The sequence below is a fragment of the Lepidochelys olivacea genome (genome assembly GCF_965140295.1).
Source record: "Lepidochelys olivacea isolate rLepOli2 genome assembly, chromosome: 2".
NCBI lineage: Eukaryota > Metazoa > Chordata > Testudines > Cheloniidae > Lepidochelys > Lepidochelys olivacea.
Genome location: NC_140412.1, coordinates 237,601,017 through 237,618,348, shown reverse-complemented (window position 1 = coordinate 237,618,348; position 17,332 = coordinate 237,601,017). Strand labels below are relative to the sequence as shown.

General features: G+C 41.1%; 1 protein-coding gene across 3 annotated transcripts in view; it reads right to left on the bottom strand.

Moving 5' to 3' along the window:
• The window catches only part of ACBD5 (acyl-CoA binding domain containing 5), a gene marked incomplete at its 3' end in the record, with an annotated part of 57,629 nt that overhangs the window by 8,019 nt on the left and 32,278 nt on the right, over positions 1-17,332 (bottom strand). For all 3 annotated transcript variants that reach the window (XM_084618391.1, XM_084618390.1, XM_084618392.1), the window contains 5 exons: positions 14,867-15,010; positions 13,773-13,982; positions 8,729-8,835; positions 2,978-3,254; positions 5-204 (listed from right to left, as the gene is read on the bottom strand). In XM_084618391.1, the coding sequence (XP_084474517.1) occupies positions 5-204; positions 2,978-3,254; positions 8,729-8,835; positions 13,773-13,982; positions 14,867-15,010 (938 nt within the window). The remainder of the gene's footprint in view (positions 1-4; positions 205-2,977; positions 3,255-8,728; positions 8,836-13,772; positions 13,983-14,866; positions 15,011-17,332) is intronic.

Here is a 17,332-nt window from a genome sequence, read left to right as displayed (position 1 = left end):
TTACCTGGGAGGCTGTCAGTGCCTCCAGTGTATTCAGTCTCTGAAGGACGTTCTGCATGTCTTCTTGTAACCTCATGAGCACTACTGCAATTTGTTCGTTGAGGCTGCCCCTCGGTGCCCTGTCTGACCCCCAACGTTCACCATCCCCTCCACTGCCCATCTGTCCACCTTGAGCACCATCACCCAGAGGCTGCATCCTATGCCCTAAATTTTTGCGGAAACAAAACAAAACAGAGAGAAGCTATTGCCTCTACTGAAAATGTTTGGTTATACTGCTTTATCATTTCCCACTTCCCCAACCAAGGGAAACATTTGTATCCTCTATTTAACTCTAAATTCTTGTATAAAAGAACCAGGATGTTATTACAACAGTATTTGTGATTCTATAGTAAAGGGTCTAGAACTATAAGTGTCATTTGCAGGATCTTCTTTGATTCCCATAGTCAGCTCAACAGCTATGAGGAGGCCAAACAAAATCTTTCAACCACTGTCTTTTACCAGCCTCATGGCTTTGTTTATCTTTAAACCTTTTTATCGTTAAACCTTTTTATTCTATAATGACAGGTTTCAGAGTAACAGCCGAGTTAGTCTGTATCCGCAAAAAGAAAAGGAGTACTTGTGGCACCTTAGAGACTAACCAATTTATTTGCGCATAAGCTTTCGTGAGCTACAGCTCACTTCATTGGATGCATCCGATGAAGTAAGCTGTAGCTCACGAAAGCTTATGCGCAAATAAATTGGTTAGTCTCTAAGGTGCCACAAGTACTCCTTTTCTTTTTATTCTATGTCATTCTTCACCTTGTCTATCCAATGCCTCCTTAGTCTTCTTCTATTTCTAGTTCCTTGTATTTGGGTATGTATCACCACATGTGGTATCCTTTCCAGGTCTATTCTTGACACATCTAAGACCACAGTGGTCTTTCTTGAATTTTCCATAACAGTTATTTCTTGCTTAAGTCATTTTCTTATCACTTCATTTTTCTTTTTCTGCAGTCTTGACACATACAGTATTCCTCGCAGCCAGTTCATTACGATCATCGGCTTTCCTCATACTCCAACATTCTGACCGATACAGTGGTATCGGCATGACAGCTGCCTCATATATGCAGTCATATCATTTTTATCTAAATGTCTTTAGCCTTCCAGATCTTGCAGAATTTTCTAAATGCAGTAGTGGCTAGTCTGATTCTTCTTTTCATGGCATCTTCGTGATTTCCATTCTCCAATACTAGTCCTCCAAGATACACAAATGTTTCCACTTTTCTAGTTCTTTGTCTCTGATTTTGATCTTTACCTCTTCTTATCTTCCAATTTCCATAGTTTGTCTTCTCCATGCTTATCTTCAATTTGAATTTTCTGCTTTCCCCATTTACCTTGTCAGTTATTCTTGATAAATTCTCCTTAGTCAATATCATCTGCAAATCTAGGGTTATTCACTGTCCTCCCACATAACATGACTCCTCTAGTTTAATCGCTCAGTGCTACAGCCTTTACTGCTTCCAATACTAAGTTTAACAAATCTGGGAATGGAGTGAAATAAGGATACACATTTACAGTCATCCTGATGACTTATATTCATGCTTCCATGATTTGCAGACTAGTGTATGAAGAAACCATACAGTAAAATGCTGGGTATGAAAACTCCATACAGGTTTCAGCAAGGTTCCCTAAGCTAAGCAGTGATCCCTCTGCCCAGTTTAACAGAGACAGTGAGGCCTGTCCTGTCATGAAGGGTAGGTGAGGAAAAACTAGGGAGGTCTTTCATGTATCCAAATGGAATGTAGAGGACACGTTGGGACAGTGAGGAAGGCAGAAATGGGATGAAAAAAAAAAAGAGACACATTTGTGTCAAACTTAATTTTCTCTTTAAATTTTTTGTGCTTAGGCTACTGAGGTTCTGTTAGGAAGTAGCAATCAAGAAAGGGGGTAGGATAAATAATCACATACCCTGTCCATTCTAGTTTTTCAATCTAGAGATTGTGTTAGGATTCTTCTTAAAAATCTCTACTAATGATAGTCTGTAGTGCCAGATGGAAAAAAGGAGAGAGCCAGCTGTGGTGTGGGTTTTTTTTTTTAAATAAAACACGACTCTATTATACTAGCAGCAAACCTCAGCAAGGAATTTTCACATATCGGATCATTTGCTCATTTCACAGTGTTTTCTAAAAACCTGTAATTATCATTCATAGACATTTTTCCAAGTTTCTGATGAACAAACTGGCTTTAACATTGGCCACATTTAAACCAATGGCAGATATCTGATTGTGTAGAAATACAAGTTTTTAAAGAAGAAAAGAGTGCTATTTCCATATCATAGTTCTCAATATTGTTAAAAATCAACACGGGTAGTAAGAGGTGTGGGGGCAGTCCCTCATATATTGAAGATTTTGACTACTAAATGACTGCCTCATATCTTAGTTATTTAGGCACTGTATTAGTATAAGGCAAACAGCTATGGCCAAAGACTGACCAAATTAAATACAATACCAAAAATGAATATTTTAATGAAGTGCTCAATTCGGATACAGTAAAAGTAAAAATACTTTGATGCTTAAAATGTACCTTGTAACTTGCAGAGAAACTCTCCTTTCTCTACATATATAAATCTGGTTTGAAGAGGAAGTGAAAGATTACACTAATAAAACAGAAGGGTGCTTTAAGTGATACTTGGAATTCAAGGTAAGCCAAACCAGAACAGTCCACTATTAAGCTCATGAGGCTGACTGAAGCACTGTCCAGTACAAGAACACTCTTTTCTGACTCTTATTATGAATAAAATAAAAAGTACTCTTAAAGCAAAGGTTAATTGTTACCACTGGAATTTAGGGGTGCAATATTTATTTATCCAGTTATGGAAGAAGGTGGGATGAAAACATTATACAGCATTGCTGCCCCAGTGTTCAATCTTGACAAATTACTCAGCTGATCTATATGTGGAAGTATAGTGAGAAAAATACAAGTGATGCACACACAGTACCTCTCCCTCTTCTGACTCCATGGAAATCCACCTTTTCTCCACCTTTCTTCTCTTTGTCAGGGCCTCCATCGCTGCTTTTGCCATCTTCTCCCCCACACTTGACTTCACCTTTTCCTTCAACTGCTGCCTCTGTTATATCCTCAACTCTAAAATTCTCAGAGGGCAGGTGAGCATGCTCAGGAAAACCAGCATTTTCCAATAGAGGACTGTGATCTACTTCCAAGGAATGGGATGAATGTTGTAAAGGTCCTTTGGCTGATGTAATCATTTCCAAGGGCTACAAATTAACAGCAGCATCTAGTTAATTTAAAGTATGTGTTCTGTAAAATCTGACAGTTATCAAATAAAAGATGAAGTGTCCTCTACCCACTTTTTAATTTTTTTTTTGAGCTTCCCCATTGTTAAGGTTTTGCTTTCAACAGAAGCAATTAACACCCTACAGGATGTTTTCAGTATTTTCTAGATGTCCTTTCCAGGTTAGAAAGACTACTTTAGAAATAAGAGAAGATTTACCTTAATATACCTGTCTGTAAAATGGGGATTACTTGTTTACCTAGCATCTCAGAGGTATTGAGGTTGAGTGTTTGTAATTTGTAAAAAGCTTTAAATATTTAAAGCATTCTAATTAAATTGTAAGAATTATTATAAATTCCAAAACATTCCATTTGGATCTAAAACAAAACCTATGTGCCTTCTTTTAGTTAGGATTAGTTTTTAAAAATTGATTACTATTGTAACAGTTATCTTCAAAACACTGCTCAAGCTATAAATTGCAAGGGGAGTTATTTTTAGATATTACATTATTAAATATTATATCTTTGTAATTACTAAAAACTAAGCTTCAAAAAAAAAAAAAAAAAAACAAACGAACTGAACACTATTCAGTTTCTCCTTTTAAGACTAGGGAATTCCGATATGAAAAAGTGCCCTGACTTCAGTTGGCTGACCATCTTGTCAGAATGCAAATCACATGAGACAGCTTGAATAGGCAGCAATTAAATAGAAGATATATCAGGACATGCACTGTGTGACGTTGCAGTCTATATTATTTTATAAAAATATGCTAATGAGTGTGAATATAATGTAACTGGAATATGCTTCATGCAAAAGGTGTCTTGTAAGGTATCATTACAAAGCTTATAATCTACTGAGTGTGGTCATTCTATTTGTATAAATGTATCACTCTTGTATCTGAAACTAGAAATATGAAATATAACTCTGAGGTTCTATTGTAGTTATGCAAAATGTGGGCCATTAATGGTGGTTTAGAATATTAATGGTGCCCATTAACCAGGACAATTGACTATAGATGGCTTTGTTTTACTTGTAAGTCTTCCTGTATGTGTGTGTGCTGGCAAGTGGGTAATGAAGTCTTACAGTGACATGTGATCATGTCACCTGAACTGGAATCCATCTTCAACCTGGTGCTTTTCCATTGAGAAGGAGGGGTGGGAACCTAGAGGGACAAAGGATTCCTGCCTTATGCAAAAGATATAAGTGGGTGGAACAGAACAAATGGGGTGGTCATCATGAGAAATTTCCTAGGTACCACCTGAGCTGGAACAAGGGCTGTACCAGGGGAAAGGAGCAGGAGTAGGAAGGCGTCCTGTCTGTGAAAGAAACTTATTGAAACATCTCTGAGGGTGAGATTTTATCTGTATTCAGTTTTATTACTATACTAGATATAGACTTGTGTGTTCTATTTTATTTTGCTTGGTAATTCACTTTGTTCTGTCTGTTACTACTTGGAACCACTTAAATCCTACTTTCTGTATTTAATAAAATCACTTTTTACTTATTATTTAACCCAGAGTATGTATTAATACCTGGGGGGGCAAACAGCTGCGCATCTCTCTCTGTCAGTGTTATAGAGGGCGAACAATTTATGAGTTTATCCTGTATAAGCTTTATTCAGGGTAAAACGGATTTATTTGGAGTTTGGACCCTGGGAATTGGGCATCTGAGTGTTAAAGACAGGAATACTTAGCTTTCATAGAATCATAGAGTTGGAAGGGACCTCAGGAGATCATCTTGTCCAACCCCCTGCTCAAAGCAGGACCAATCCTCAATTTTTGCCCCAGATCTGCAAATGGCCCCCTCAAGGACTGAACTCATACAACCCTGGGTTTAGCAGGCCAATGCTCAAACTACTGAGCTATCCCTCTCTTAAGCTGCTTTCAGTTTAAGCCTACAGCTGTGTCAAGGTTCCTCCCCCACTCTGAACTCTAGGGTACAGATGTGGGGACCTGCATGAAAAACTTCCTAAGCTTATCTTTACCAGCTTAGGTCAAAACTTCCCCAAGGTACAAAATATTCCACCCGTTGTCCTTGAACTGGCCGCTACCACCACCAAACTAATACTGGTTACTGGGGAAGAGCTGTTTGGACGCATCCTTCCCCCCAAAATACTTCCCAAAACCTTGCACCCCACTTCCTGGACAAGGTTTGGTAAAAAGCCTCACCAATTTGCCTAGGTGACTACAGACCCAGACCCTTGGATCTTAAGAACAATGAACAATCTTCCCAACACTTGCACCCCCCCCTTTCCTGGGAAATGTTGGATAAAAAGCCTCACCAATTTGCATAGGTGACCACAGACCCAAACCCTTGGATCTGAGAACAATGAAAAAGCATTCAGTTTCTTACAAGAAGACTTTTAATAAAAATAGAAGTAAATAGAAATGAAGAAATCCCCCCTGTAAAATCAGGATGGTAGATATCTTACAGGGTAATTAGATTCAAAAACATAGAGAACCCCTCTAGGCAAAACCTTAAGTTACAAAAAAGATACACAGACAGAAATAGTTATTCTATTCAGCACAATTCTTTTCTCAGCCATTTAAAGAAATCATAATCTAACACATACCTAGCTAGATTACTTACTGAAAGTTCTAAGACTCCATTCCTGGTCTATCCCCGACAAAGACCAGCATATAGACAGACACACAGACCCTTTGTTTCTCTCCCTCCTCCCAGCTTTTGAAAGTATCTTGTCTCCTCATTGGTCATTTTGGTCAGGTGCCAGCGAGGTTACCTTTAGCTTCTTAACCCTTTACAGGTGAGAGGAGCTTTCCCCTGGCCAGGAAGGATTTCAAAGGGGTTTACCCTTCCCTTTATATTTATATTTATGACAAGCTGTTAGGGGATGTGGTTCAGACCTGGGTCTGGCTTTGCAGCAGGCTAGCGGGTCTGGTTCAAACCAGGCAGGGAACTGAAGTCCCACGCTGCGAGGGCAGGAAAGCAGGGGCAGACGTAGTCTCGGCACATCAGCTGGCAGCCCCGAGGGGGTTTATGTGATCCAACAGTCACACACTGTCATTCTGTTTAGGAATATTTGGCCATCAGCTTACACCTTTCACAAAACAATCATTGCTAATATCCTTTCATCAACTATCCTCTCTAAATCTGCAATAGTGTAGGATTTAGACTATATACATGTACACCAGCTGAAAGGCAAACCATGATAAAGGCCAGAGAAATGCATACCAGATACGAACTCATTCCCAAGTTCACACGGCAGTTTGTACAGATTTCTCTTTAGATATATAACGTATCCTGTCCAGTTTGAGGGGAATGTTTCACTAATCTGTAGTCAGCCCTTTGACCTATAGAAGCATATGAGCCAAACGAAAAGGCCAATGCAGTGTGATATTACCAAAAAAAATTGGCTGGAATTTTTTTTAAACTGAACTCAGGGTGCCATGCATCCCATAGCCCATGTTACTTTCCCTACAGGAACAAACAGGAATAGCTGATCAACTTGAAATGAAGCTTCAGCTACTGTTTATTCACTTAAAAAAGAAACCTTATGGATACTGAGGACAAACTAAATACAATTTGTTGTTAAACATTTTAGCTATGCAAATGTGTGTCTCAACCTATTGATTTTCTAAAGAATGATATGGCACACTAAAATGTGTTTGATCTTAAGGGGTGAGGAGAGGATAAAAATAGGATATACCTGGGATAACTGACAAAGAAAACATGATGAAGTTAATATTTTTTTTAAAAGTAGTCATAAAATTCAGATGTAACACTCTTAAACTAAAGAGCCTTTTTCATTAGTATGTGAAATATATATGTTCTGGACCAAAATATAAAACATTTTATGTAATGTGAAATGCTTGAGAGACTGTTTGTTCGTGTAGCTTTCAAAAAATTAAATCTCAAGGTTAGGACACTTAAACCTAAAGGGGCTGCATAATACAAGTTAACAAAAGACTTAACAAAAAATTCTTCCAGAAAGAAAAATACATATAATTGAGCCACCTGCAACTCCATTCATCACTAGTTGCTGGGATTTAGCCATATAACCTCTCATGCATCAGAGGAACATTATTCCCAAAATAGTATTTATAGGTAGACTTTTTTCCCATATTCAGCACTTCCTCTTCAAGTTCACTTTTTAAAAAAATGCAGGAACTTTCCCCACTCTTCACAGCACAAGTTAACAACAGTCTTGGTTTAGGCCAGGCACAAAGCAAAAAGATGCTGTAGAAGCTCAGTCAGATCCACCAATACATCTAAATCCTCCCAACCAAAACCCATGCTATCCCTGTCCTTGGTGTCCCATAAATAGCTGCCACTCAAGACAAAGTAAGTGCTGGCTCTAGGATCACAAATGGAGAACAGAATGAGGCAACTAAACCTGTCATCACCTTCAACGTAAACCAGCAAACTAACTTTTCCAAAAATGTAAAGTTAATGAGATAACTCACTACCATCTACACTAGTGGTTCTCAACCCGCAGCCCAATCAGCACACAGGTGCAGCCCATGTGACATTCTCAGAGCCATACAGGTAGTATATATATTGTGTGGATGTGGCCCACATAACACAGAGAGCTACATATATGTGGCCCACAATGGTAAACAGGTTAAGAACCACTGACCTACACGCAGCCTCTATTTACATATCCACAACTACATCTGAAAATTCACTGGATGTAATTCATAAACCTCATGCCTTCAGAGCTTACACAATAGTGTTTGGTAAATCTTTCACAACAGCAAAAAGTTATACTTGGTTTTTTCAGATAATACCCTCCAATTGCTCCAAAAGAGCTTTTTAGTTTTCAACTAGGATGATCAAAGCACTTCCAATTGTCAGTGTTTTCATGCAAGTTTGGATTTCTCCATATAGTTTGCCAGTTATCCACCCACCTCAATTAAAGAGCCCCAGCAAGCTCAAACCACATATCAGAAAGTGAGCTGTATAACCGTGGAAGGGAGCTTGCAACAGTTCTGCCACACCACCTTCTCCAGCAAGTTTTACTATTGGGTGATGCTTCTAACAAGATTAAAGGAATCCTATGGGATCCGTAAGAACCAATTAGAGAGGAATGTGGTTCAGTGGTTAGGGTGCTAGCCTGAAATTTGGAAGACCCTGGTTCAATTTCTTGTTCTACTACAGTCTCACTGTATGAGCTTGGGCAAGTTTCTCTGTATCTCAATTCCTCATTTATAAAATTCAGATAATAGTGCTTCCCTACCTCACAGGGTATTGTGAGGCACTCAGATAGTATGGTAAATGGGGGTCATTTAATTTAGGTAAGGAAAGACTAGAACATTTATTTAATTATTCATTTGTAATCAAAAAGGAAGCTCTCACATTTTCACAGTACAGCATTTAGTAATCCAGGCACATCTTCTGTTGTTCCTGTTTATATAAACAGGAGTTGTGAAACTCATTACATTCCACTTTAAAAATTTGCCCATTAGTATGAAACTTCAGGGTTTGTTTTTTTTTTACCTCTTCTTGTCCAAATTGTTCCATAGAATCACAGAAAACTTCACTATCTGAATCACTCGTCAAGTGCTGAATTCCTGAGACCTCTTCAACACTGTCTTCATTTGCACCTGTACATAATTGATACACACCCAAACAATAAATACAATTAGGCCAATTCTGACAAAGAATAAGGAAATGACAATATTCAAGTGAGCTACACTTGACACCATTTTGAATGTGGTAATCTTGCACCACAGATTAAAGATTAAGAATAGGAGTTACATAGTTACAGGTTATAAAACTACTTTTATTGAGGAGAAAAAGATAAGTTCAATAACTGGATGCTGCTTCTTTGAGTAGATGCAGCTGTGTATTCCACTTAGGTGTGTGCACATTCGGGCTGGAGAATTTTACACAGCAGTACCCGTAGATGGATGGTGCTAGCTTCTCGTGGCCATAGCCCCTCCCCTGACTAGATGAGGTGGCTCTTCCCTGACCCCCACACCCCCCTCATTTCCTTCTTACTGCCCGTGGCTGGAGTCAATGCTGTGAGGTTTTCAACCTCACAATCCTCTGTTCAGTGACTTCTTTTCCTAGTAGTATATAGTTTATTAGTAATCCTAGTATAGGATTAGACTTAGTGTTACTTGTAGTTCTAGTGTTCCCTCATGAAACCCTCACCAGGGTTTAAACATGGTCTGTTGTGTGTGTGTGGGCAATCCCCAGTAATGAGTCAGTGATGCTTGCTGTGCCTAGGCGAAACCCACATCAAGGAGTGGTATTCAATTTGCACATTGTTCACGAAGCAGACTCAAGTGGTGAGGAATCTTCATCTGAAGCAGCACCTGATCGAACAGGCCATGCAACCTGCTTTGGCACTGAGCCCCTCGTTGGATCACAGGTTGCCTTCTAGTTTGGAGAATGCTGCCACCGCGTCCTGGAGCTGGCACCTCTCTCAAGAGATAGGAGTCATTCCCCATCGAGTTTGCCAAGGACAAAGTCACATAAGACTGTCTAAGTCCACTCCAGGTCCCATGAGGACAAGTCTCCCTCCTCCAGAAGGAGCATGGATCGGCACAGGTTGAATGGTGGCGCACGGGATGGAGCATCAGCCGCTCCCCAGCACCATGCAGGGAGGTCGGTCAGAGATCCTATACCTTGACTCCGGTTCTGGCCCTCAAGCATCTGCTGAGTCCAGTACTGACGAGGGTGATGCCAGCACCGGCTGCTTCCCCTCCGGTGGCATATCAGGCAGAAGTGGGTGTCCTCTGCCTTTCTGTCCCAACTTCTCTCTTGGTCCAGAACTTTTTCAGGGCTGTGTCCTTTATAGCCCTGTTGGCTGGGCAGGCTGCTGAACCTATGGGTCTGTCAGCGATGCACCCTGATGTTTCCCTAACACACTCAATGGAAATGGGGCCAGTACCAGAGTTCGCACAAGGGACCTCCTCAGCACCAGGGTACTTCTTCAGTACCCCCATGGCTGGCACTGCCAAAGTTGCTGTGGCGGCAGTCACCGCCCTCCACTTTGCCACCGTCAGTTAGCATCGATACCGATGCTGACTTCGGGGTCAACATTGCTCCCAGCACCGGAAACAATGGAGGCATACTCAGTGCCAGCATTACTGTTTCCACCATCAGCACCAGCCCCCTCGTTCTGGGCTACAGAAAAGTCAGACTGGCTACTCGCATCCTTTGGGCTGGCCCCACCATAATCTGCCGAAGGCTGGGACTCCTTGGCATCCGAGTCAGGATCTTACTCCTCCCACTTTCCACCGGCTGAGCGAGGGCTGTTCATGGAACACTATGGGTACCAGGACTGGTGCTCCTCTTGTGGTTGGGACAGAGGCCCTGGCCTGGCACCTACAGGCCACCAATACCTTATTCATAACAGTGGCCTTCATGGAATCCGTGGGCCACTCCTCAGTCATGGAGGTCCTACTCCTTATCCAGCTCAATGCCAAGATCGCTGACCAGGTCTGTAGTTGCGACTGGTGATCTGCCACAGGTTCAGGTATTGGCGAACCTTCCCCTGAAAGAGCCTCGAGAATCATCCCACCCAGGCTCAGTCCTGAAGCAGGATCGGCTCTGGCAGCGTTAACACAGTCAAGATGTGGCAGTTTTGCATCAAGGAGAGTATCATGCCGATAGCCAACCACTTGCCTGGAGTTCAGAATCATCTTGCAGACTATCTTAGCAGGAATTTTTCCCTGAGTCACGTGTGGTCCCTCAAGACAAGCATCCTCCAGATTATCTTCCTAACCAGGAGGATTCCGATGATCAACCTATATGCTAAAAGGGACAACAGGAAATGTCACCTGTTCTGCTCTTGAGGAGGCCTCAGTCCAAGCTCCCTGTCCTACGCCTTCCATCTCTAAGCTAGCAAGCGGCTCCCTTCTATGCCTTTCCCTTGATCCCAATCATCCCACAGGTCATCCTAAAGTGGAAGGTGGACAGGAGCCTCCCTGTCCTACACCTTCCATCTCTAAGCTAATCCTCATTGCCCTGGCATGTCCAAGGCAGTGCTGGTTCTCCAACTTTCTTGTGCTATCAGTTCAGTCTCCCATCCCTTCCTCTCTATCACAACCTACTCACTCAGAATCAGAGCCCACGTTGCACCCCATACTCAACTCCCTGCATCTCACAGCCTAGCTGCTGCATGGCTGAATGAGGATGAAGAGCAGTGTTTAGCAACTGTTCAGCAGGTTCTACTGAACAATAGGAAGCCCTCTACCAGGACAGTCTATTCGGCAAAATGGAAACAGTTTTCCATGTGGTCACTGACGTGCAGAATTCAACCAAAGCTGGCTTCCATCCAGGACATCTTGGAGTACCTGCTGCACCCTCAATTGTCAGGACTTGTGCTTCATTCATTGAAAGTGTATCTGGCAGTAATATTGCCATTTTATCTCCCTATTCAGGGGAGATCAGTCTGCTCCAATCCCATGGTAGTAAAATTCTTAATGGAGCTTCTTTGCCTGTATTCTCCGGTCCAAGAGCCAGTTCCCCTGTGGGACCTGAACATGGTCCTAGCGGCACTGATAGGACCTCCATTTGAGCCCCTAGCATCTTGTCCCTTTCTGCTCTTGTGTCAAAAAGCTGCATTCCTGGTAGAAATAACATTCACAAGGAAAGTGTAAAAGTTGCAGGTTCTGATGGCAGGGCCCCCTTACACACAATTCTCCAAAGACAAGGTGACTTTACGATACATCCACATTTTTTGTCTAACATGGTTTCTTAATTTCATTTGAGCCAGGCAGTATAATTACCTTTGTTCTTTCTTAAGCTGCATTCACCTCTGGAGGAGCAGCATCTCCATACATTAGATATCAGGTGATGTCTAGCCTTCTATCTGGACAGAACTAAACTATTTTGTGCTTTGCTTCACCTGTTTGTGTCATATGCAGATAATATGAAGTGTCAAGTGGTCTCCTCACAGACAAACTCTAGATGACTGCATATGAAATAGCTTCAACTTCTTTCCCTCAGCAGGCGCAAGCTTATTCAGTGAGAGCACAAGCAATGTCAATAGCATTCCTCAGTGACTTTTCCATATTGGACATTTGTAAGGCTGCTACCTGGTCATCCATCCATTTATAAACCGTTATGCCATTACTGATTCTTCCAGGGTGGATGCAACATTCGGAAGGGTGGTCCTACAGTCCTTGTTCTGTGCCCTGCCTCTGGGGCGGGAGGAAGAAAGGCCGTACTGCTTGTGAGTCACCTAAGTGGAATATGCGGTTGCATCTACTCAAAGAAGAAGAAACATGAAAAATTTGCATCTACTTAAAGAAACTGTAACCATGATTCTCCAAGATGTGATGCAGATGTAAATGGAGAAGCACATTAAGCTTTTATGGGGCCCTGGGCCAGAGAAAGTGGGGACCCCTCTCCACCTCTTTCGCCTGCAGTCCCTCCAACCCTCTTGCAAGGGAAATGGGATTGGGGCATGGGGGCTTGCCCCACTCCACCCACCCAGCACTCCTGCCACAGAGCGGGGTCGGGGTGCAGGGGCTTCCAGAGCGCCAGGTGGGCGAAGGGGGACAAGCTCCCATGCCCTGACCCCCCAACTGGAGTACCGGGCATGCAGGGAGGCAAGCCTCCACACCTCAACCCCACTCTCCGGCAGGAGCGCGAGGTGGGCAGGCAGACAGGGGCAAGCCCTTGCGCCCCAACCCTGCTCCTTGGCAGGAGTGCCGGGCAGGTGGAGCGGGTCAGAGTGCCCATTTTTCTGGGAGTCCCCCAATTGGCCAGGGCCCCTGGGCATGGGTCCCATTGGCCCAGTGGCTAATCCGCTAATGTGTGTATTCTATAACCCACCCTCCATCCCCGCTGCATCAGAGTCTCATCTCCAGACGTTCAGTATGAAGGAACTGAGTGGGGCTTGGGGCAGCACCAACTCATATAGCTAGGGGAGGGTCTACTGGTCACAAGGTGCAAGTGCTACTCCTCTACAGGTCCAGTTACATAAATTCTCTGGCTCCAGCCCGCACACACCTAAGTGGAATACACGTATGCATCACATCTCGAAGAACCACAGTTACAGTTATTAACCATTTCATTCCTGTTCTAGAACAAAGGGTTTAATTCTTTGTAGTTTACTTCACTCCCTTTGCCAAACACATTGTAGAGCAGTATTTCAGTCTGAAGTTGTTGATTTGTCTCCAGGGTAAAGTTTAAGTTAGCCATTTAAACATTTGAGTTCATAGACACAGTCTTTGGAAGTTATAATATAGATCTCAGTGATTTTCATCCTGTTACTTCTTAGGTTCAAATTCAAATAGCATTTCAACATATATGAAATTTTAAAACAAAAACAAAACTAATCAAGTTTCTGAAAGTAAAAATAGTTTTGGGCCTCCCAGTCTCTGTCTCTTCTTCTCTTTTTCTATTACAGATCTTCAGGGGAAAAAGTGTATATAAACCTGTATTCTAATTTTAATCGCATTTAATTTTCTTTCTTAAAAATTCTGTGGTTAAAGGGCACCAGCTGCAGCTCTCCAAATCCCTGAAGTAAGCTTTGCTCAGAGAATATGCAAATAACAATGTACTCATGTGAGGACAATACCTTGGTGAACACTGTTATTAGTTTTTCCCGTTAGTTCTAGGCTTTGCTCCACTTTCTTTATTTCTTCCTCCACATTTAAGCCATTCAGGGCAGATTTAGTCTGGATGCCATTCTGCATTTCTGGAATAAAGTTGTCCTTATAACAGCCGTTAGTGACAATACTTTCCAAATCCTTAGCTGCTGCTGAGTCCTGCTTTACATTCTTATAGTCTGTGAAAGAACAAGGAAACCTTGCAAATAAAAAGCCATGTGACTTATGGTGCAAAACACATTTCTCCAGACAGTTGACTTTCCGATCTGCTGTGTATATCTTATATGGTCTGAATCTGATTTAGATTACATTTTTACTTGGAGTTAGGTTCACAGGGTTAGTTCTGCACCTTTAAATAAAATAAGCTTAAATACAAAAAAAATCCTAAACTTTCATTCTACATAGCAAGCAAAACAGGTATTTTTAAATATAAAAGTAGCAAATCCACTGTAGCCCTCATCAGTTAGTAAAACTAAGAGGATTATTAGTTTTCTCATAGAAAAAAATATTAATGGCTAAGTTCTAAATGCATAGTTTTTCTTGGTTTTCATATGAGACCTGTATTTTCCTAAAATCCCCACAAACACACACAAAGTCCTCACTGAAAAACTTTCCTTTTATCTTTCATTGAAGAAAAGGAAGAAATAGGATTTTTAATTCTGTGGTTGTATCCCATGCGCCTACATGCACTCACAGCCACCCACAAGATAAACAGGTCCTAAACATAAAACAGAATAACTATACACAGCCCACCTTAGGCCCTGATCTTGCAAGCTGTTATGTGCAGAGACACCCCTAATGAAATTAATGAGGCTCTCTATATATGCAGGGCTCTGCTTGTATGAAACAGGTTTTAGGGTTGTTGTCCTTAGTCCTTCACCTGGTAATTCAGGTTGAAAGGTGATCCCATTCTTCATATGTATTTTTCTGTGCACTTTGTATAAAACAAAATAAATTTACTGATGTATCTCACACATGACATTCAAGATTTACAGCCATTTAGGGGAGCAATACAGCCCTTTGTGTTGGAAAAGGTATAATAATTCAGGACAAGAAACTACACCTTTTTCACTTCGTCGTATTTCTTTTTCCTCTTCTTCCTCTTCATGACCCTCTTCCTCTTCCGATTCTGCTCCACTGTCACTGCTCTCAGCTTTACCATTCACAGCCTTTGAATTTGGTGTGGAAGTCATAACATTACCAAGGTCTAAAAACAAATGTTAAAAAGACAAGAATTTTAGTATTTATTTTAAAGCCACAATTTAGAAGTGTTATTTAATAGCTATTTATAGAATTTTCAGACTAGAACATTTCTCCAATATGCTCAATTTAATTCTATCTTATTTCATTTTTTAAATTATCATCCTCCTTACTGTCACTCACCACACAACATCTGTGTGTAACTGCAGATGAATTGCTTCCTCTGAATCAGATCAAAAACAGTATAGGAACTAACTAGCAAAAAACACTATTCTTGCTATGCTGCTAACATCAAAGACGTGGAAAATATTACCCCGTTTATAGCACTACAGTAGTAACACTATAGGGAAGACTGAGATGGCCATTCTGTTCTAAGCCTATGCGTCTATATTTCTCTAAAAGTTCCTGTTGGGTTTAAATGTCTCAAATTTTCTCTCAGCTCAAAAGTGAATTTTGAAAAAAAGTTTTGTAAAACCCCATTCACTCCTGTGAGTAGTATAAATGTGAAGAGGATACAGTTTTTAACATTTATTTTGGCATTCTAACACAAATGGCTTATCCTTACTACTTCAGCTCTACTATACAATAAAGTGAGACATCAGTGAAATCAAGTGCCTTTCAACTGTTTGAAGAAAATTCACTTAAGGAAGTGTTCTCTTTGAAAGATGATATAGTAGGCATTATTTTTCTTTAATGATTTAAACAGACACCAGTTGTGGTCTTTAGACTTGCATTCACATGCTAACATCTATCTGGAGAAGTGTACATGAAAATAAATAGAGGTACACTGATTTCTATGATTAGATGCTGAAACAAACATACAGTGCACTTGTTGGAATGTCGAATTAAACACAGATTTTAAAAAGCAAACCTCACTGAAATAAACATTTCAATACGGCCAAGGCTATGGATATAAAATTGATCTCCACACCTCCCATCATTTGAAGGATCATATATTAAAATAAACATGTTTATTTTAATGTGCAATCAATTGGGTATTCTCTTTTAAAAACAACAGGAAAGTCAATTGAGAATATTCTCTCAATTCTACCACACTGGACATATATATTAAGACATACATTGATGTCGGGCAATAAAACTACAAAATAATAAGGGGACAGAGTTACAGTGCAACCCTTAAACTTTTTAACTTAATATTAAGGCTGAATTCTTGTCTGTTTTAACTGTCAGCCTTATCACTGTATTAGCGCAGTTTTTACATTAACTTTGTCCGAACAATGAAGGATTAATTCTTAAATTTGGGTTGCATAATAATATACAATCATATTAGACATATTAAACCTGCTCTAATATTTTCTTTGCTGCAATGTAATTTAGCATTCAGAGTTTTCTACATAAACTAACCTTCGGGTGAAGAGGGAGGCAGGCAGGCTGGCTAGCCACACTCCTCTAGTTTCAAGAAACTATGGCCTAATTTGATCACTGTCAAGAGTATGAGCGAACATATGATCTCTTGCTCCCCATATTCCTATTCAACAAAACTTGCTTGTAAGGAAACCTGTTTTGCAAAATGGAAAGTCCCAGCATTTTCCCAATATATTATTGAGGAATTGTGCCCCATTTACAGTGAAGTACAACTGAGGATATTTTATTTTGGGGCAGGGGAGATGGGGAAGCTAATGATGACATTTCTCAGGTTCCCGGCAATATGAACAGCAGCAAAAGGCAGGGAAGCTTTCCTGCTACCACCTTTCCCCGTGAAATAAAAAGGTGCAACCAAGTACCCTGCCCAGTCATGTGGGATCTAAACAGGGAATACAAGGAAAGGAGGTGGCTCCATGCACCATGTTTTTGTTGAGAGCAGGAGAGGGAGAACTAAAATCTGGAACCTTTGAACTATACCCAGATTGCTGTAAGCCATAACCTCACCATAAGTGCATTCTATGGTATTTACTCTTTTCTTTTTGTACTGTAGAAGCTTGCTGTAATTAAGCATACACTCTCCTCACTGAGCTCTAACCCCAGCCAGAACAAATACTAAGGAGACCATAACCATTTGGGATGAGGTTAATTTGGGCAGTATGTTATCAAAGTTGGAATTAGGGAAGGGCACGAGGGGTAATAGCTCTACTCTTATGAAAAGTGCTATGGAATATCTGAATGATCAGGGCCTTTGTTTACTTCTCACCCAAAAGGTCACGTCCAGCAGCACAGTGCTCCCTAAGATCATTCTGAGGCATCCATTCAATGCTGAACCAGAGGAAGAGCACCACACGTGATAGCTGGTCATCACCAATACTTCTGTGGTACCCTTGCTTTGCATGCTTTTCATCACAGGTGTCCCACCAATGTCCTGACCAGGTTCAAC